At 23.7% G+C, this 21,647-nt stretch overlaps 3 protein-coding genes across 3 annotated transcripts; all 3 read right to left on the bottom strand. All coding sequences in view use genetic code 6, as the record gives it.

The window, feature by feature from the left end:
* Positions 1-77: 77 nt before the first annotated feature.
* On the bottom strand, positions 78-6,596 carry TTHERM_00300570 (transmembrane protein, putative; the record flags this gene model as incomplete). Its single annotated transcript, XM_001024584.2, has 4 exons — positions 78-648; positions 706-901; positions 1,047-5,801; positions 5,867-6,596. The coding sequence occupies 4 exons, from the start codon at positions 6,594-6,596 to the stop codon at positions 78-80; spliced, it is 6,252 nt and encodes a 2,083-aa protein (XP_001024584.2).
* A 722-nt stretch (positions 6,597-7,318) lies between these two features.
* Positions 7,319-13,090, bottom strand: TTHERM_00300560 (transmembrane protein, putative; the record flags this gene model as incomplete). The annotated part of the gene is made up of 4 exons (XM_001024583.2): positions 7,319-7,883; positions 7,936-8,134; positions 8,188-12,837; positions 12,928-13,090. The coding sequence occupies 4 exons, from the start codon at positions 13,088-13,090 to the stop codon at positions 7,319-7,321; spliced, it is 5,577 nt and encodes a 1,858-aa protein (XP_001024583.2).
* A 1,045-nt stretch (positions 13,091-14,135) lies between these two features.
* On the bottom strand, positions 14,136-20,326 carry TTHERM_00300550 (EGF-like domain protein; the record flags this gene model as incomplete). Its single annotated transcript, XM_001024582.3, has 6 exons — positions 19,382-20,326; positions 18,590-19,319; positions 16,142-18,408; positions 15,664-16,090; positions 15,434-15,585; positions 14,136-15,356 (listed from the first exon to the last, which is right to left on the bottom strand). Exons 1-6 carry the CDS (start codon positions 20,252-20,254, stop codon positions 14,136-14,138), a joined length of 5,670 nt encoding a protein of 1,889 aa, XP_001024582.2. The 5' UTR covers positions 20,255-20,326.
* Positions 20,327-21,647: the final 1,321 nt, after the last annotated feature.

Here is a 21,647-nt window from a genome sequence, read left to right as displayed (position 1 = left end):
AACAAAAAACCAAATTGGACAGCTTCTATAATATAATATAAACTAATCATTCAATTTTTAAAAAAATATATATATGTTCACTACAAATTTTTATGAAGATAATTCTATACATATGGATTTTAAATTAAATACCTTATATTTAAAACAGCTAAATAAAGTTTAGTTTTATGTAAATATTCATCCATTTTTATGTAAAAAGCAACCCATCCAAAATAAAGAATCAGAATCATAATTAATATCTGATAGAAAAGTAGACCAATGAGAACCGTTTATAAATTCTAATTGTAGTTGCTATTCATATTTGTTAAGAATAGTCGTTATACTTTTATTACATAGACGATAAAATCTTAAAATTGTAATACATCAGGAATGTAGTATTACTATTAAAAATTTAAGAGTGTTTAGTTGAAGAGATTTGTGTTATTGTAAGTAGTAAAAACATAATAAAATTACTCCATTATCTCAAAATATATTTTTATAGATATTGTCAAACCTTTTGACATTGTATTCTGATATATCTAGCTGCATGACTGAGGAGTGAAGGTACTGTTGACTGAATTAAAATAGGATGGATTCTAGATATATATTTAGCAGATATCATTCTGATAAATTTAGCTGTATATATTATCAAAATAGCTTTGATCTGACCTATTAATTTAAAATATTATATTAAATTATAATTTATTAATATTAAAATTATGATACATTGGCACATTTATCAAGTCTTGAATACTTTACTGAAACTAAACATAAATATCTTTTTACTATGATATTTTTGCTTATAGTTTAGGGATATAATTTCTGAAATCAAATGAAGTACTTTTACTCTATTTAATTAACAATGTAAATAAATGATAACTAGTCTCATCAATGACAAAAGACTCCATATTTAAAAGCTAATCTATTTTAAATAAAAAATAATTATGTTTAAAATTATATAATTGATTTTTGTAAAATTATTTGATATTAATTTAGGTATAACAAAGTTTTGTTATTAAAAATAATTTTTTTAAAAATTTTACTTATCATAGGCAGTGTTTGTTTACATTGTTCAATGTATTGTTATGCCAAAACTTTATTAAGAATTGGGTAAGGAAGAGTCAAAACAAAAACTAAAATTGATGCCATTATGATGCCCATATTTGTCCTACTTAATTTTGAAGTTTAACTTAATATTTGTCTTTTAACATTTTCAGTATGATCATTTATAGCTTGCTATTTATAGTTATTATTAATTTAATAAAACCTTTTCATATCCTAAATACAAGAATCAATATAATTAGAACTAAATGTCCCAAATAAAGAGATGATTTATTCTCTTTTAGACTATATAAAAGAGTAAACTGGTAGTATGACGAAAATACAGACGCCGGATAATATTATTATTATGAATAACTCATTCAAAAGCTATTAGTTTATATTTTGAAGCTCATCTAAAGAAAATTGTTATACATCAGAAGAGAGCTATATCAAGGTACTTGTAATTTGTTCTGAATTATTTACTACAATAAATTAGGGTGTTCCTGTTCCAACGTTTCTAGAATACCTATACAAGTAAGCGAAGAGAATAATCACTGCCTAAAACAAAATCATTTACTATGGTACTAAACTAAAAATATTATAAGCAGTTTTGCTTGAGAGTTATTAACTTCTATCCACTTAGGAGCCTTGCTAAAATGTATATTATTAACCAATGATGTTACTAAAAATTTTTCTTTAACTTCCTTGTTAAAATGCAGCTGCAAGTAAGTTTCCAACTGTATTCACAGAATCTATGCAATTCTAATTGCTTAACGCAGTTTCTGTCTTTTTGAATGTTTTATTTTATGAAACAATCAAATAACTTCCGTCTATCAAACGACCATAGTTATTATACTTCATTACTAAAGATATACCTATTTTATATTAAGTTGCCCAGTCTACATAATTGAGTTCATTTTGATAAGATTATAAAGTACCCTGAATAGAAAAAAACTGCTAAACAACAACTATAAATAAAACAAAAAAGCTTAGTAAACCAACAATTTATACAAATTTCATGATTCCAAGAGTATGCTTTTGCAGAATAATAGATTTTGTTGTTTTTGTTTGATTGCTAGAAGATGTTTCTCTTGAATGATTTGATGAAGAATCAAGAGCATTTTTAATATGCTTTATTTCATTTTTATGCTAAATTTATATTAATTTTCTTTTTTTTGACAAAGAACGACAGCTTTGTTAAGTAATTTATTTTTACATTATATTTATTGAATCTCTTGCTAGAAGATCATTTAATACTATCTCATTACTTATTTTTGACCCTCTCAATTCTTATTAATTTGAAAATTACTGAAGAAATTGATTTTACAGTATTTAATTTTAACTTTTTACTGGTGATAATATCTAAGATGTGTTATTATTTATTAGTTAATAGTTTGAATTTTGGTTTTAATTTTATTATATCGAGCTTTTTATTTATGTTGATTAATCCGCTTTTGATTGCTGGAAATTGTTATTAGAAATTTAAGATAATAAATATCCTTAAGCATGGTTGTTTTGGTTATTATTATAAGTGTTGAGAGGAGACTAAATATTTGGAGAAAGGATAGAAAAGACAGCATGCTAATTATTCATAGGAGACAGAGTTTAGTGTTAAGGAGATTATATTAGTTCAAAAGGAGAATTCAGATGAAAGTTTAATGATTAAAGCAGTTATGCATCATTTTAATTTTAAGTATTGTACTAAATTTAATTATGACCTTAGTTTTACTAATTAACTTCTTCACTACTTAATGGTTATTTAACTTCATTGTCGCTAGCTCGTTACTATGGGAATTCAAATTAAGAATAAATGTTATTATATTCTTAATATTAATTATTGCTTCTCTACATAAAAGTGTCACCATGTTAAGTCTATATATTAATTTAGCTGATATCTTAAAAATTGTCATTATTTTTTTAGTTAGTTGTGTCAATAGCATTGAATTTTAAAAATTGTTACTAGCTTTAATCATGATTATTAGAAATAAACTAGCTTATATTTTATTATTCTATTGTGTCGATTTCTGTATCATGCTTATTATTTTATTAATTTCTTTTTATATCGTTGGCTGATTATTAATTTTTTTAGGAATTTCCTAACCTTTATTTTAGGCCCTTATAGTGAGATTTGAAATCATTTGAATCTTTATCTCCTTTTTATGAAATGCTAAAATCTTAACTAATTTATTTAGATTATTTATAAATTGTATTAGAAGCATACCTGTTAAAAAGCACTTATGAATTATCTTCATCTGGCTATTATAATATGTTGTTATTGTTAATATTGACTTTACTTAATTATCCAATGTCAGAGTTCTCAATTAATCCATTTTAAATTAATGTTTCATCATATAAACTACTTTGATCTAATTCTGATAGTATACATTCAACATCAGAATAATTTAGATAGTGAAAATTTGTTTCATATCCTTCTACACAGCTGTTATATATTGATCTAATTAATCTTGAGTTACTAATAGGGTTAATTTATTTTATCTAGGTTATCTCAATATATTTTATATTTTCCAGTCCTTAAACTTACAAAGACCTTATTGAAATATTCATTGTGAAAAACTAGTATGAACTCAATCCCCTATAAGTTTTATTCTTTGAAGATTATTTTGGATATGTGTTCTAATTTACAATTAAAAGAAAGCTAATATTTTCCAACTGAATTAATTCATTTTAGTCTATTTCTTTTAAATTTTTAAATTCATTTTTATGATCTTCTTTATTTTCTTCTTTCTTATGGAATTAATTTACATTTTCTTTTTTTTCAAGAGATTTTTCTGCATGACCCAAATTATTTTTCACATTATTTTTTGTAAATATTTTTGTATATTTTATACTAATAGCATTGCTAAACATTCTTTATGATTTGTTAGTTTTTTAAGTTAATTAAGATGTTTTTGAATAATGACTTGAAAGTAGATCTTGCTAATTTGATCTAAACTGTTATATAATAGGAAAGAATTAAGTTAAATTTACTTTTTCAAATGATTTAAGAGAAGGAAATATGAATTAGCTAATTTCATATGTCATTGAAATTAATCTTGAGGTATTAGCATCAAATAAAATATACTAGCATTAATTAATCACCTTATGAAGTAGCGATGTTATTCCAAATTCATTATCGACTGAAATCATATTGACTTTAAAGTCAATGTTAATAGGAATGATATGATTTGATTAGGTCAAAGCAAACAAAATGCTATTAACTAAATTTGTTGTATTTCTTCCTGAATCAAAAAACTTTGTTATGAACTATGAATGAATATTTGCTATTGGAGCAGGCATTAAAACTTCTATAGGTTTGTTTAATATTAATTAAGGTTTGAATCCAAAAAATTGGTAAAAATTGTTAGAAACTTTGCAGATCTTTGTTCTTTGTTTTTCAGTTTTAAGTGATGCATAAAGTATGCATGTGTGTGAAGAGTTTATTTTATACAACTTCTGTTCTTACTATTTCTAAAATTTATTATACTTCATTAAATGAATATCGGAATCACTAAATGAGATAGTTTCAAGGTAATTCAGATATATATCATAAAGCTAAGAATTATACTCATTAACTCTTATTAATAAACTAATCTATTCAATTAGAGTTTTTCTTAGAGTCAATAATTCTTCTAACTTAGATTATATTTATTCCAAATCTATATATCTACTTTTCATGAATACAAGCAACTAAATCTTTTTTTATATAGCCTACTCTAAGTTTTAAAAAGCCTAATTAATTAGCTCATCAAATAGCAAAGCTTAATAGTAAGTTGGAGAAAATATTAATTTCTCATCTCTAATCAATTTTAAATTATCTTTGTGTTTTTGCACTTAATTTTTAATTGAAGATATAATTTATGAATATTTAACATCAATAAATTTCTAAGATTGTGTTAATACCATTTCAAATTTTGTAAAATTTTGTAATATTTCTATAATAAATACAAGATAGTATATATCAATCATTCCAAATTCATTATTTTTCCTTTATGTTTAGAAAATATCTAAAAAAAACTAGTTAATTTCTTGCTTAAGTTATTCATTTTTTCCATATGCTTATTCTTTAAAAACATATTCCTTTCCTTCTATAACCTTTTAATCAGCTTTGTAGTTACCTAAAAGGGAAATGTTATTATTTTTATCTTCACTGAGATAAGTTTTTTGGATTTTTTTAAAAAATTAAAATCTTTAAGTTTTATTGGATAAAGTTTCTTAATTACTTAAGTCCTAAGTAAGCTATTTATATTATATTAAATAACTTATGGCTTTTATTTCTGCATGCTCTAAACTTTATTTTTCTGCTGCAAAATTGCTTGTTAGATAATTTAAGCTGCTAGGTTTAATTTCTTCTTGATTAAATAAATAATTTTCGAAATTTTAGAAATATCCTTATGTAAGATGTGATTAGATAATTTCACTAATTTTATATGAAATTGGAAGAAATATTATCACAAGAAAGGAAAAATAATGAATTTTTTATTATTAAATGTTTATTATGATTAGCAGAGTAATAACAAATTTTAATAAATAGTTATTGATAAAAAGCTGTAAAATTTATATTCTATTAGAAAAGTAAGGTTTTAATATTATTAAGCGCAATATTTCTGAAACAAAAATTAATATTAATATTAATAAGCTACTACTAGTATTTATGACTATTGAAATAAAGTAGCATATCATTTCAAAAAGCTGAAAGACTGTTTAAAACCCTGAATACTTTTATCTTAGTGCATCTTTAGACATTACCAAAAAGTCATAATCATTATTAGATATCAATAAGCCTATTTTATTAGTAAAAAATATGTTAAAGTCTTTTATTTATTTGAATAATGCATAGTTTTATTACCTATAATTAGTGTAAGGGATAAGTTGACTGAAGAAATATTTCTTCCTACTAAAATTCCTGAAAATATTATGGAAGGGATCAATATGATATGCATGTAAATAGAGAAGAAAAATGAAAAAACTATATCATATAGTTTTTAATTTTACTCAACTATCAACTTCTCTCTCTCATTTATAAATATCAAAAGCTTTAAATATTTGTTCTTTTTTTGATTCTTCAAAGATGCATAAATAAATTTGCAGAATATGTAAATAAGTAATAATGAATTCAAAGAAAGTAGAATAATTTAGCATATCTAACACAAACCTTAATTACTTTAAAGGCTTTAGAGAACATTATAATCTTAAACAAAGCTTAAATAGTTTTCTCTTAATACTAATTTAGTAGCGATATCATTATTGAAAATTATGATGAATTGCAAAATAGTTTTTAAAAAAATCAAAGTTAAGCTCAAGTGCTTACCTCTGTTATAACCTTTTATTATTAGCATCAAGTCATCTATATAAAATTGTTTCAAAGATTTTTAAATCGAGAATCTGCTTAAGCTATACTAAGCAGCTTCTCTATCCTAATTATCATTTATTGTTTTCATCAGCTAACTTTTTTTAAAAAGCACAATAATTTTTAGAAATAGTAATTAGTCTTGTTATTAATTTGTTTTTTTGATTATAAATATGATCAAAATTCGTTAAAAATAAATAATATATACTATCTTTTTGAATAGATTCATTTAAAATGTTGTTTGTTATTCTTCAAATTATAATTTAAAAAAATAGAACCTCACTAATTATATGTAAAGCAATAATTTTAATTAAAATAACAAATAGGATAACATTAAAAATTATATTTTAAAAAAAAAATTGATTTTTCATAGCTCAAATTTATTAAGTTTAAGATTAAAATAGTTGTATTTTTTCTTAAAAATATTTTTTATAATTAATTATATAACTTATAAATAAATCATATTAAATATCAAAAAATGTTCTAATTTAATATCATAAAAATATATTTTATTTATCAAATTATTTATTTTATGTTGAATATTTAAGGCATAAAAAAATTTAATTAATCAAAAATATCATTTTTATTTGATATTTAATAAATTTTTGATCAGTAATTTATACCAATAATCCTCATTAAATATGGAGCCATTAAATTAATTTATATTTAATTTTTGGTATAATTATGGATAAAATTTTTTAAAACTATTATTTTTAGTATAATCCTTAATCAAGAGCGCCCACCATATATATATAGAAATAGCTACTTTTATTATAATTAAAGTTTAACTTTAAACGAAAATAGTATTTACATAAACTTTGAAATAAAAATTTATACTTTACTATTGATCTATAGAAAATACTATTCATAAATTTTAGATATATTGATAAAAAATAAAAGCTTATTTATAAAACCAAATTTTAATAAGTTTAATATTTATTTTTTTCCTCTTCAACTTAGATTTTTATGTAAGTAATTTTGTATATAAGGGTTTTATATCAAGTAGTTAATATTTAGGATAGCTAGATATTATTTGGTTTTGTATAGATAACGGTCCATATTCTTATAGAAAATCACCCATCCAAAATAGAAAATAACTCCCATTATTAAAAATTAATATATGAGCAAACCTAAAAGAATATCTTCAAGCTAAGATTTGTGCACATTACTTTCTGATTTCAAATATATTGAAAGTGCTTCTAAAATTTCTACTAAATAAACTTAAAATGTAACAAATTCTTGTAAGTTATTTTCTTTACTAAATAGATCCAGTTTATCTTAGAATTTATTAATATCATTAATTTAAATAATTTATTGTAAATTTTATAAAATTTAAAAGTAATTATTGATAGATATAGACAATCCTTTATTCATGATTCCTTGAAGAACAGATTTACAACCACTTAAAGTTAATGTATAATTCTATGGTAAATAGTTTGGATATTTAAAAATATTTCCACAAGAATCATTTTCAAATGTTGCCATAAAATATTTATTGAATGTACTTACATCAAACCTAATTTAATCATTAATATTTCAAATATATATTTTTCATAATAAAATGTTACATTTCAGCATTTCTTGAAGATTAAAGTATTTGTTACAAGCTTGTTTATAAGTTTTATGATTATGCTACATAGCTTAAAAGTTTAGTTTCATATTCTTAATATGAATATTGTATGGATGAAGCTTAGACTTTTAAGACAATAGTAAAAAATGATAAGCTCGTGTAATCTAAAATAAATGCTTAGATACTATATAGTTATTCTATATAAAAAAATAAGAATATCAATTAATTTATTAGAAAAATAGAATATTACCTAATAATGGCAATGAGTCTTTATTTTAGTTAATGTAGCTCGTAGAAAGGGCTTTGTTTAAAATAGGATAGGGAAGTGTTAACAAAAATATCATCAAAACCATAATTAAAACACCTCTACTTACTTTGTTAAGTCTTGAAGTTGAACTAAGATTTTATTTTTTTTAATTTTCTTTACTATTACTTTAGATTATTGCTGTTTTTATGTTATTATTTCTTGAGTAAATTTTTTAAATTTAAAAAATAGATTCATCAATGAATGAGGAGTTGAATGTTCCAAATAGCTATATTATTTATTCTCTTTTTGATTAAATAAAATAATAGAGAGGTATTATTATGAATATACAGAAAGCTGTAACAATAATAATTATTATTAAAACATTATTCACATCTACTTCAATATTGCTTAGCTAATTTATTGAAAAGTTTTAGCATTGAATACTTACTTCTTTAAGAGCTTTAACTATTGCTTCTTAGTTGTTCACAGCTATAAATTAGGACAGACCTATACCAAATCCTCTTGAATATCTATATAGATAAGAATACAAATATATTGAACCTTAATATAAACTCACCTTGCGTTCAACTGTTAAAAACATTTGTGAACTGGATTAGCCAGTTATAGGAATTGAATGATCTAAAAAGCTTCCTAATTTAAAAAAATATGAAGTTTAAAGCATTCCCTTTAAAATTTGAAGATCAGAACTTGCACTAGATAAATTTTTTATTAGAACAGAAACATCTGTTACTGATTAATACATTTCTTATATGGCTGTATCTTGCATTTAAGATTAAATATCTGATGGGACATTAATCACTGATGATTAAAGCAGAGTATTAAGATTATAATTTTTCATAATTAAATATAAGGAAATCTCATACTATGTTGACCAATTAACATAATTTAAATCATCTGCAAATGCATTAAATTAAATATGCATACTAATATATTACTCTACTATAACTGCTATTATAATCAAAAAACTTAATATTCCTATTAAATTAACTACTTTCATCACGCCTATTGTATTTCTTTCTAGAATAATTCTTTTCGTTGCCTTCTTTGTACTACTTGCAGTTGACTATCGAGAATGGTTTGAGGATTAATCTAAAGCATCCTTTAAATATCTAATTTAATTTTTATGAGATGCTATAATTTGTTTACGTTTTTTAGATAGAGAATGGACACTTAGAGATACCTATCTTTTAGGCTGTAAGTTCTTTTGTCCTTTTATAAACACATCATTCATTAACTAAGAATTTGTAGATTGTTATTGAAATAGTTAGTCATTCACTTTATTTGTAGATGTAATGTTTTATTATGAACCTCCACCTTTAACTGTTTAGGTGATTAATCCTGTGCTTTTAAACTAGAAAATTTATTAAGAAGAATTATTTTCATTTGGAGATAATAATTCAAACTTATTGCTAGAATAGTTGATTAACTCATTATTTAGAAGCTTTTTGGAGGTAAGAGGTTTTTAAAGATCTTAATTAGAATTTTTAAAATTGACTACTTCTAGTTAATTTTAGGACTATGTCCCTAAGTTTTAATCTTTTAATTCAATCTAATCTATTATTTAGTTATTATTATTATTGTTGTTGTTGTTGTTATTATCTAACTCATTAAACTTTTGTTATGGATAGTAGCTGTAATCATGAACATCATTATTATAGTTTTGCTATTTTATTCCTCCGAATTAAAAGCTGCTTGAAATTTCTGATTAATTATGTTTAAAAGCTTGAAGAGAAGATTACTCAATATTTTTTTATTGCTATTCTTATTTGCCATCAATGTGGTGGAAACTTATTTCTTAATTTTAATCTTTAGTTTAATCTTCGTTGCTGTTTTTTTAACTATTTATTTATATCTAAAACCCACCATTATCTCTTTTTTAAGTAAATAAACTCTCTCCTCTTCCAAAAGTTGTAGATTTTAGAGATTTGTCTAGGTCATCATGACTAAAATTTTTAGTACCTGCAAGTTAATGAGCTATTTCAGAGTTATCATTATTTTTTTAATAGCCATCAAATTTATGAAGTTGCACTTCTCTGTAATTCCCTCCTCCTCCTCTCCTTGAATTTATTAAATCATAATCATTTTCATCTTCCTCATCTTCAGTGTAAAAAGGGTTATCTTGGTTGTTTGAGTTACGGTTTGATTCTTTGATTCCTTTTGTTTCTAATTCAGTTAAAATGCACTGAATATCTGAATTACGGAAGGTGTGTAAGTTGGTCAGATAGCCATCTAATTCATCATTATATATTTATAGGATAAATTTTGAATTATGTAGAGGGTTTATTGACTTAATTTGTGTTAATTCTAAATATTTAAGTTAATCAAGACCTGGAGAAGGGCAGGTATATAAGTTTAAATTCATTAAATAGAATTTAAAATCACTCAGTGATTGCACTCTCCTTGATTTTAATTACATAAATAAATTATCTTGAGAGTTAATAACTAGTAAAAATTATAAGTTTCTATATTTTCTATCATCATCTTCCTAAAATGAATCTTCAATATCTCTATCTCTTAGCGAATTAATAATATGCTATTTTCTGTTTTATTCTCTTTGGTATTAATCATCTTATTACTTTTTTGTGACGTCATTTTACTTATCCTTTGCTTCAACGATTTATTTCTGAATAATATATTAATCTTTAAGGCTTTTTGGTTTTTTATGATCTTTGCTTTTATTGGTTCTATTTTCATCTGAGTTGAGTGATCTGATTGATTAGTTTGAAAATAGTTATTTAGTTCTTATTGAATTTAAAGTCATTTAAGAGGTTTTAGAAAATAATGATGAACCAACAGTTGTCTTAAAATGCTAAATAAATGGGAAAAAAGAAGCAAGAGCTACTTTATTGAAGTTATGAATAGTTGAAAAAATAAATTAATTTATCTCAGGAGTCATTGATATTAGTTTGCTACTTGATGAATCAAATAAAATATATTGAGTTTGAGTTTTTTACTTCTAAATAAAAGCAGTCATCCCAAACTCTTTTTCAGCTTCCAGCAAGTTTACTTTAATATCAACGTTTACAGGAATTATATGATTAGATGAAGTAAGCGCAAATAAAAGTAAAGTTTAAAGATAACTCTATGTATCTCCCATAGCGAAAAAGTTCATTACATACTCATTATGAATCTATGCATATGGCGAAGGCATAATCATTTCTATAGAATTATTAATTAAATGCTATTTTTAATATCCTAAAAAGTGTTCAATATTATTGGATACCTTCACTATTTTGATATTTTTTTCATTCTTAAGAGATGCAAATACAATGCACGCATCAGTAGAGTTCATTTAAAAATATATTTATCTCTATCCTTGTTTATATCTATTGTACCTCTCTAATTTAATATCAGTTTCACTAAATGCCAGAGTTTCTAAAAAATTCAAGTAAATGTCATACAAATGTTAGTTATATTCATTGACCCTTACCATCAGAGTGATAGATTTTATCAGCTATTCTCTTGCTGATAATAAATACTCTAACTAAATTTACAGTTCCTCTAGATTTATATATTTTTATTTCATAAATTACAGTAATTGTATTTTTTTTTAAACAGCATCTTCAAGTTAGCTCTGTGTTTAGAGTATAAGCTCATCATATATTAGAGCTTCATAATATGACTAGTCAAATAATTTATTCTAGTCTTTAAGAGTACTTATGATTTATTTTTGCCTTTCTACTTCTTTCATAACTGTATACAAAATTTATTAATGCTTTAGGCTAATGTTTTTAGAAATTTAAGTTGTAGTGAGCTCAAAAAACTAATAATTTTTTAAGACTTCAACGATATATATCAGATAATAAATATCTATCATAGTGAATTATTTGCTGTTCCTCTCCTTTATGTACAAGCTGTTAAATAAGTTTCTTAAAGCTTTTTTCATATCTTTGTTTTCTCCAAATACTTATTCTTTCCCTATGTATAACCTACCTTTTTATTCAGTAGCATCTACTTGATAGCCTCCAAGTAAATTTTCTTCTTTTTCTTGTAGTAATTCTTCTATTTCATGAATTTCATTCTCTTAGTTTTTATGAGACTATTCAATTTCTTTTCTATAAAGATTCCATCTTAGTATATTGCACTTAATAAGGTATGCTATATGTTTTATTTCTGCATGATTTTAACTATTTTCATCTTTAATTACATTAAAAACTGTTTTTCTTGCTATATAATTTAGAATTTCTGGACCAATATTTTCATCATTTTATAAACCTTTTTCAAACTAGTTAACTTAATATTAATGAGTTATGACTTAGATTTACTTGCTTGCACAGAAAGTAAGAGGGATATACAAGAGTATGAAAACGCTTAATAAATGATTAGACTTATACGCAAACTAAATTAGTATGTAAAAGGTAGATAGACACAAAAAAAAGTAAACCTATAAGAAAGTAGCCAAAATCTAAATATTTTCATCAAAATAAGGCTACAAAAAGGCTAATCTTAATATTTCTAAAATAGAAATAAAAAGTATTAACAAAGCACTCTGTTCATTATCAAATTATATGACTAAAATATAGACTAATCCTTCTACAATTTATTAAAGAAAATATAAATTAGAATATTTCTATCTGAGAGAATCGCTTGATTTCATGATGTAGTCATAGTCATTATTTGAAATAATTAATACTAATTAAAAAAATAAAAATAGTAAGTAAGATGATAGATTTAATTATTAAAATTAAAAGAAATATGATTAATTTTTATATTAGTATATACCTAATAAATATGTGAGCGATATGTTGATAATTGAAAAGGCATTTATATTCTTACTGGCTACCATAAAGGAAGGGATAGCCAGTGCATGACTATAAACTTAGAATAAAAAAGAGAATAAAATCTCTACATAATACTCTTTATCAATGCTTCTTTTTTTTTCCATATTCTTTTCAAAGGATAATAATTTTATTTTATCATTATTATCATTTAGTAATAGTATCTTCTAAATAAATTTGAATATCAAAAAGATTAGCAAAACTGAATTAAAAGCAATAAAAAAATAGGTCATTGTTGAACAAGCTTGTTGATTGTCATCAAAGTAAATATTGATGTTATACTTTTAAGCTATTTCAAAATAATTTTCAATCTTAATAAGTTATTATGCTAAAGTAGAATTTAGTATTATTAGAAGCTACTCTATTATTTTGATCAAAAGCAAAATGCTACCAACATAAGTATTCCTTTTATATTACTTTAAAATATGTATAATATCTTCAACATAAAACCTTCTAAATGAATCAGTTAACGAAACGATCGATTTTTTGAAATTTTCTGTTTGCCTTATCCCTAATTTATTAATAAACTGGCTTTGTTTGTTCATTTTTACTAATTATTATATCTGTCTTTTTGTTTTTAATTAAATTCACTACAGTAATTCTATTGACGTTTAGTAATAGTATAAATAATTTACTATAAATCAAAAGTAATAAAAATAAATAAAATTCATACAAAACTCTTTTTTTTTATAATTTTTGATCTCCGAGTTTTTTTTTTTGAGTCAATAACGAAATTTAGTCATACTAAATAAATTAATAAGTAAAATTTATAACATAACATAAGAATAAGTATGATTTCATAATATGAACTACATCGCTGTACTGGTTTATTTTATACACGCTTGCAGTAAGCAACTAAATTGGTATATTTTTATAAAAATAACCAAATAAAAATCTAAGTAAAATACTTCTTTCTTTTTAAAAAATAAATGATTTTTTTGATAACTTTTTAAGTGTATGAATTCAACTTCACTTGCAAAATAAAATTTAAAAGATCCGAAAAGGTCAAAAAAATTTTTTTCTATTTTTACTGAATTAAAAAAATTATCAAAACAATTGAATTTTCAAAAATACATTTTTTAACTAAAACAAATTCAAAAATGTATACATTACTATAATATCTTATGAAAATAAAATCTAAATCATTTTAAATCATTTATCTTTAGCAAATTAAAACTAGTGCTCTTCATCTACATTAATTTAGCAATCATTTGTTATAAAAATATTGTCTGTATTCTACTCATTGTTTTAGTCTATATTAACTAACTCAAAATTATTAGGTTAGTTGTTACTAACAGTATATTTTTAATTTTTTTTCTGGCTTTAAATTTCTTAAATTTAATTTAAGACTTGATTTTCAGATGTACTTGTTTTTCTTAAGGTTATAGAAGATACATGATTTTTTTGTAATATTGCAGTTTTTTCGTTTCTATTAGTTAAGTTTCTTGCAACTTTTTAAGAGACAAACTTTATAATCAAATAAAAACTAAATATTGAGTACAGAACTAGTACTAATAGGATTAGAGAAAGAATAAATATATATAAAATAGGCTTTGTTTCACTCTGTTGATCTTCATTACTAGAGATTAATATCAAAAAGATATTAACTATAATATATGTAAACTAGTTTAAGAGTGCGAATCTTTTGAATATAGTGCCTCTGTATGGCTTAATTACAATAATGTATATCGAAAATACAACCTCTGTAATTAGTTAGATAAATAAAAGGGTAATAGGCTATTTAAAAACATTAATAAGTATAATGCTCAAAAATTGTTTTTTCACAAATAATAAAGCTAGAAATATGCGCTACCAAAATCTCTTTCTATTAAAAATTCTAAAAATGAGTTTGTGCTCTTTTTTTCTGATAGAATTTTTAATTCCCAACTAGATAATAATGATAACAATCCAGACGAATTAATATGTAAAGAAAATAATTGATAATAATAAAGCAAAAACCTGACCAGAGTCTAAATCAAATTTTTTCATTTAAAGTTAGATTGTTACGCACATTTCGCTCGAAGTAAGAACAAGCATAAAAGCAGGAAGAGAGAATCTGAAGACTCTGAGAACAGATTTAAAATTCTTATATTATTTTAAAGTTTCATTATGCACTAAGCAATTTGAGAAAACCATCAGGCTAAAGCATGCTGCGTTTAAAAGGATCAAAATTTCTGAATTTGACAGAAAATTATTAGTCTTATAGAAGCTTGTTATTTTTTCAAGATCTTCTAATCTGACCTCTAAAATTCTTAAGGTAGACTTTTATTCTTAAGGCTTTACATTAGAGCCAACTCCTGATAAAATATTATAATTAAAATGCTAAAGTGCATAAACAGTCTCATCAAAATCATATGCTTTTTTTATGTTTATCTATTTATTTAATTTGTTTAATAATTGTTATCATATTAATTAGAATTTTTATCAATATTATATCTTTAAAAAATTACATATTAGATCTAGCCAAGAGTTTATGCAAACTCACTTAGTAGATAAAACATTGCTGGATTCAAGCTTAATATGCTTTAGGCAATAACTCCTACTGCTCCTAAATACGAAAATCCTATAGTTAAATCTCTTTGTATTTAGTCCAAGTGTCCTTCTTTATTTATTAATTATAAAAGAAAATTTTAAAAAAAAATAGGCTTAATTTATAAAAATAATTTTATTTTTTGTTTACCCATGCACTTAATTTGTAGTGTATCATAAGTACCATAAGGGCACATGCACTCTCCATATTTTACATTATAGTAAAAAGTTAAAATTCTGTTTTCAGGACAGGAAATGCACTAATTATAATCTGTACCTAAGCATTCTTTGCAAGTGTAATGACAGTTTTGTTATAATTCTTAATCCAAGCAGTCACTTTTGTTTGGGCCATTACATTTTTAACACTATTCAAAGCAGTTCAAACATTGCTTTTCAAACAAATACTATCCATTCGGACAAGTATTATACTAAAAACATTAAAATTAATCACAGCTTGAGCATTTATCTGGACAAGAAAGACATTAATTATACTCTTTAGAATAATAAAAACCATTTATACAGATTTTACAACTATTATCATTTTAGCACTGTTAGCATTGTTATCCAAATTAAGGGCACTTTTAAATAGTAAAATAAATTACAAAATTAAATTTAAAAATAAAAGTTACTTATTTAGAAGAACACGTTCCGTCTTCTGTTAGCAAGTATTCTTTTTAACATTTAGTGCAGTAAGGTATATATTTATCGAAATTACACTATTTGCAAAAAGATAATTCACAATATTTAATTTAACATTATAAATTAATATCCAAATAATAGTCATCATCACACTCACCACATTGTGTGGAGCTAGAGCATCTTTAGCAATTTTATAAATTACATTTTACTGGGCAAAATCCATTGCTTTATACTGGCTAACCTGATTAGCATTGTAAGCAGACATTAGTTATTGGATCACATCTTAAGCAGTTTAAATCTTTTACAGTACATATTTTTTAGCATTGCTGATTAGCATAAACCATACCAACTTAACACTATTGACAAGTATTTATATCAGAGCAGATATTACATCCATCCATGCAGTTCGAACACTACTCTTATGATATATCATAAAACATCCCTTATTAGCATATAGTGCATGTATTTTAATTTTAGCATTTTACACAATTTTTCATGCATTAAACACATTTTTATTGAGCTACATCATAGTAAAGGCCTACATTAAATTAATTAGAGCATTAAGGAAGACAAAGGCTCAGATCAGAATAATATTCATAACCTTCCTAACAAACAGTACATGAAGTTGGTAGCTGATCTTTACAAAGAAGGCATGTTTTGTCACATTATTTACATTGAGACAAATTTGTTTAGCCATTACCTTATTTGAAATAGCCAGTTGGGCACTAATGAATACACTAGCTTTAATATAATACATCTGTTGGATCATAGCAATAATTACAAGAATTAGTATCTTTACACGAAGAACAAGGATTTGCACACATTAAAAACTGCTGTAATAAAGAGTTATAGTAAGTTTTAGGAGGTATTATAGGTAACTAGCATGAATAATTGACCAAATAATAATTATTATTACAGGATAAACAAATATTTGAATCTCTACACTTTAAGCAATTCTATGAACAATCTAAGCATAACTAACTCTAAAAATCAAAATATTATCCATCTAAGCAAGAGTTATTAAGGAGAATACATTAATTGCTTTCAGGGTCTAATTAAAATCCGTTTGAGCATTGCTAGCATGTATTTTAATTTGTACATGCTTCACATCCATATGAGCAAGGTAAGCATTTGTATGAAGGTTAAACAGCTAGAAAACCTTATAAATTATCTACACTTAAAGCATAAAAATTTGGAGAACAACTATTAGGCTAACATTTACTATTTTAAAGAAAATAGTAAGCATCACACTATAAACACACATCTTAAGATAAAGCCATAATACAATTACTTAATTAACTTTTTTTGCATGATTTATCTTAAACATTCAAATAATAATTTGGTGGACAACTACTACAATCATTTTAACTAGGACCTATACAATCACTACAAGTTTAATGGCAAGGTGAGCAATAGTTGCTAGTCATTCCTATTTGTTATTTATTTTAATTAGGTTAAACATTTGAATTTCCAGATAGGTTCTGAGGATTAAGTTATTTGTAAAAACCATAAGGGCAAGTTTATAGACACTGATTATTCCAAAAATAATAGTTTTATTAACAATTCGAACAATTCGATTTTTTTCCTATGCACTATGTGCAACCTTCATCACAATATTCACATTTTAAAGTGCTTTCAATAAAAATCTATCCAGGTTTGCATATAGAATTCTGACATTTACCATTAATTAGTATAAATCCATTTTCACATCTATAGCACATTTCATTAGCAGTGCAACTTAAGCAATTGCTAGGACATTAAATGCATATCTTATCATTTAACGCATAATAATTAGAATCACATTTCGGATGTTAGCAAGTATTTTGTGGTACAAGGGTATAATATTTCTTGCATTCACTACATTAATTTATTTGGTATCCAAAGCAAGTAGTACACGCTTAGTGGCACTTTGAACATACCCATTTACTTATCTATTAGCCATTAAGTAGTGTTTATTAAATTTATTCTTAAAAATAACCATCAGGGCATTTAGAAACACATTAATTAACTTAATTTAAATACCAATTATCTGCACAATTAATGCATGATTCATTATTGATACAATATTTGCAACCTTATTAGCAAGCTTTACACTACTGATTCACTTAATCAACAAATTAACCAGTTTAGCAGTCTTGTAAACACTCTTACTTATTAATGCTTAAGTACAATCCTTAATAGCATTTTAAGCAGATATTCGATCCATCTTAAGAACATTACTAGCACCCAAATAGATTATTTTCAACGCAATTTATATCTTTTAATTAAAAATTTTTATTATATTTAATCGTTAAAGTGAATTAGAAAAATTCAGCTAGAATTAATTTTTATTTTCTATTTTTTTTAATTTTTATTATTTTGATTGATATTTTAGATGAGTTTAAATTATTAATTTAACATACATTATTTTATTAAAATGTAATAAAAATCAATTTTACTTTAACAATAATCTCCTGAGTATCCAGGATAGCACTCACACTTTCCGTTTATACATAACCCATTTTATGAGCAGTTGTTTATGCATTACTCTATATTTTGTTGACAAAATTATTCAAAATTGCTAGGACAGATAATATATCCTTTATTTTAGACAGAGACCACTTTTTAATTTTCTTCAGAACAAATAAGTGTCTCTGAGTTAAATTAAATTTGAATTTATGTATTATTTGAAATACATTTATTTTAAAGACATCTTGCTTAATCAGTATTTGAAGTATCTGAATTAATTCTTATTAAAGTACTTTCGAAACATCGACTATCATTACCATAATAATTAAAATCATTTTTGTAATTACTTTCTCTGTTAAAGCAAAATTGATTTATATCAACTACTTGATAAATCTTGCATGGTATTTAAGAATCAAAATAGTTACATTCAGCAATTCCATAATGATTATTATCACACTTTTTAATATCTTATGAACAAAAATTTTGTAAATTGCTATCTTAGAAACATAATTATTTATAAAAATCACAACCCTTTTAATAAGCTAGTGATTAATCACTTTCATTTTGTTGGTATGGGTTATTAACTAAAGGATAAAATCCTGTGTCTTTTAAAAACGCTAAATCAATTTAACCAACAAATATTCTTCCACTTAAAACTTTATCAGCACCAAGAGACTGAGGGTTTACAAAAACCTTAGAGAAGTATATGCTTTTTTCAAGCTTTTGTTTATTAAATTAAAATATAATAAATATTAATCTAAAAATAAATATTTAAGTCTTACATTAATTTCTGTTAATATTCCTTCTATGTCATTACAATTAAACATTTATCGAGATACTAATTGAATTTGATTTGTTATCAGCACATTATATGAAAACTGATATTCTTATGTTGAAATTATTTTATCTAAAGTAATTTGAACTCCTTTACTATCAACAAATCTAGCTATTAAATCTTTATTTAATCCTAGAAGATGGTAAATTTAAGAAAATAGTTCCTATGCTATTATTGATTACAAAAAAGATTGATCCTAGATGTTGTAATTTGAGAAATCTAGACTTATTATTCCTACTGAAGCTCTTTAATTATTATTGTATTAGCATATAATTACTTTCTCAGACTACTTTAATAGCTATTAATCATATTTACTAATGTAAATATGAAGGTCACTTTATGGTATTCCATTGTTATATTCAGCGGTGCTATAAACTATGCTACTGCACTTTTACTATTCTAGCTTTAAAGTGTCTGAGCTCCTCACTATTGATAAGATTTTACTTATTTCATATGATACTAATCTAAAAGCTCTCTTGACTAATTTGGTTTAATAATATGGTACATTATTGAGTATATTATCAAAATTTGCAGTTAATCTTATTTAATTTACTTAATTTAATATTCTTCCTTTCACTAAATTTTCCATTTTTTATTGATTTTGATATTAATTTAAATTCATTTAACTTTATTGAATGAATTCATTAATACTTTGATATTATGTTATTGAATAATCATTTCTAAATTACACTTGATAAATATTATCTTAATTTGAAATTTGAGATTAATCTATCTCTTAAAAGATTTCAGCACAGTCTAAATGCTTAATAAAAAGATAAAGAGCAAATATGTTTATAAAAATCACCTTATTATATTTCATATTTAATTATATTGTTAACTTTAAAAAGATTTGATTTAATATTTTTAATAAATTTCTGATATCTAATTTTTCTTTATATTTCTAATAAAAAAATATTTCTGATTAATAATGTGAATTTAAAAATATTTGAATGCATTCTTACAAAGCCCATTTATTATTTTGGTAAATCAAAGTATTTTAAATAAAGTTCATCTCTAAATAAAAAAATATTTTACTAATTAGTAAAGTTATTAATTTCTAATAAAAATTAAAATACACTTCAAAGAAATACACTTTTATTTATTTAAATTAAATTCTTCAAAGAAATAATTATTTTAAAAAGTAAAATATATTTGACATTAATATAAAAATAAAACTATTTTCTCTACATAACAAAGTTTAAAAGTACTGAATAGATCAATCAATCAATCAATCAATATTATTTTATAAAATGCATCAAATAAGTATTTTCGAGAATGTATTTTATTTACAATATCGAAAACATCTGCATGACTGTATTTACTCTATTATTAATGTAATTAAAAAATGGTATTACAACTATAGGTAGTAATAGTGTTAAAAGGCAAACTTCAAATATGAATAAAGAAATCTAAGTGTAATCAACAGTTTGCTTGAAGAGACTATTCTAATACTTTACTAAATTTTATAATTCTGTTATTGATTCTTCGAATATATAAAAAAAAATACTATCTTCTATAGGGGAGTTTTCTAAAAAGTATTTATCTATGTATGAAAATGTAGAATCGTCTTAGGGTTTGCTGCAAATTTCATACATCCCTTATCTCTTTAACATGAAAACTGAGTATGCATTTATAAGACCTTTGCTATAAGCTCCATTGTAAACTGTAGAGCATTAATCATAAGTTAATGTGTAATTCGAACTAATTTTTAGATACTGGCAAATATCTCCAGATAATATAATACTGGCAGATTTTAAAGTATTGCTATCATGAAATATTTAACCGCTTTGTATATATCCTAAATCACTGACAAACTAACTACCAAATTAATTAGCTTGAACGACATAACCTAAAAAATATTGCTATATTTATTCAGAAGGGATTAGAGTTACATAAGGGTTAGCTACCTTTGCTGAGTATATTGAAAGGGTATAGTAAACTGAATACATGAACTCCTTTAACTAATACAATTTTATTACAAAGGATTAAATTTATGTTTGCTGATCTACTTATAGATTTGTTAAGAAATAGTTGACTATTGGCTACACAGATATTGTAGCTAAAAGCAAAAAAGCATAAAATGTTATTTTTAGATTAAATTTAGGAAGTGATGATGTAGAAATGTGTTTTTTTTATTTTTTAATATTTTATTTAATTTAATGATGGCTTATATGTTCTTCCTTTTCATTTTTGTTGTCAAAAATTTTCTTTTT

Source organism: Tetrahymena thermophila (assembly GCF_000189635.1).
Source record: "Tetrahymena thermophila SB210 genomic scaffold scf_8254379, whole genome shotgun sequence".
Classification (NCBI taxonomy): domain Eukaryota; phylum Ciliophora; class Oligohymenophorea; order Hymenostomatida; family Tetrahymenidae; genus Tetrahymena; species Tetrahymena thermophila.
Note: the sequence above shows the minus strand (reverse complement) of the source record. Positions and strands in the feature narration are given on the sequence as shown.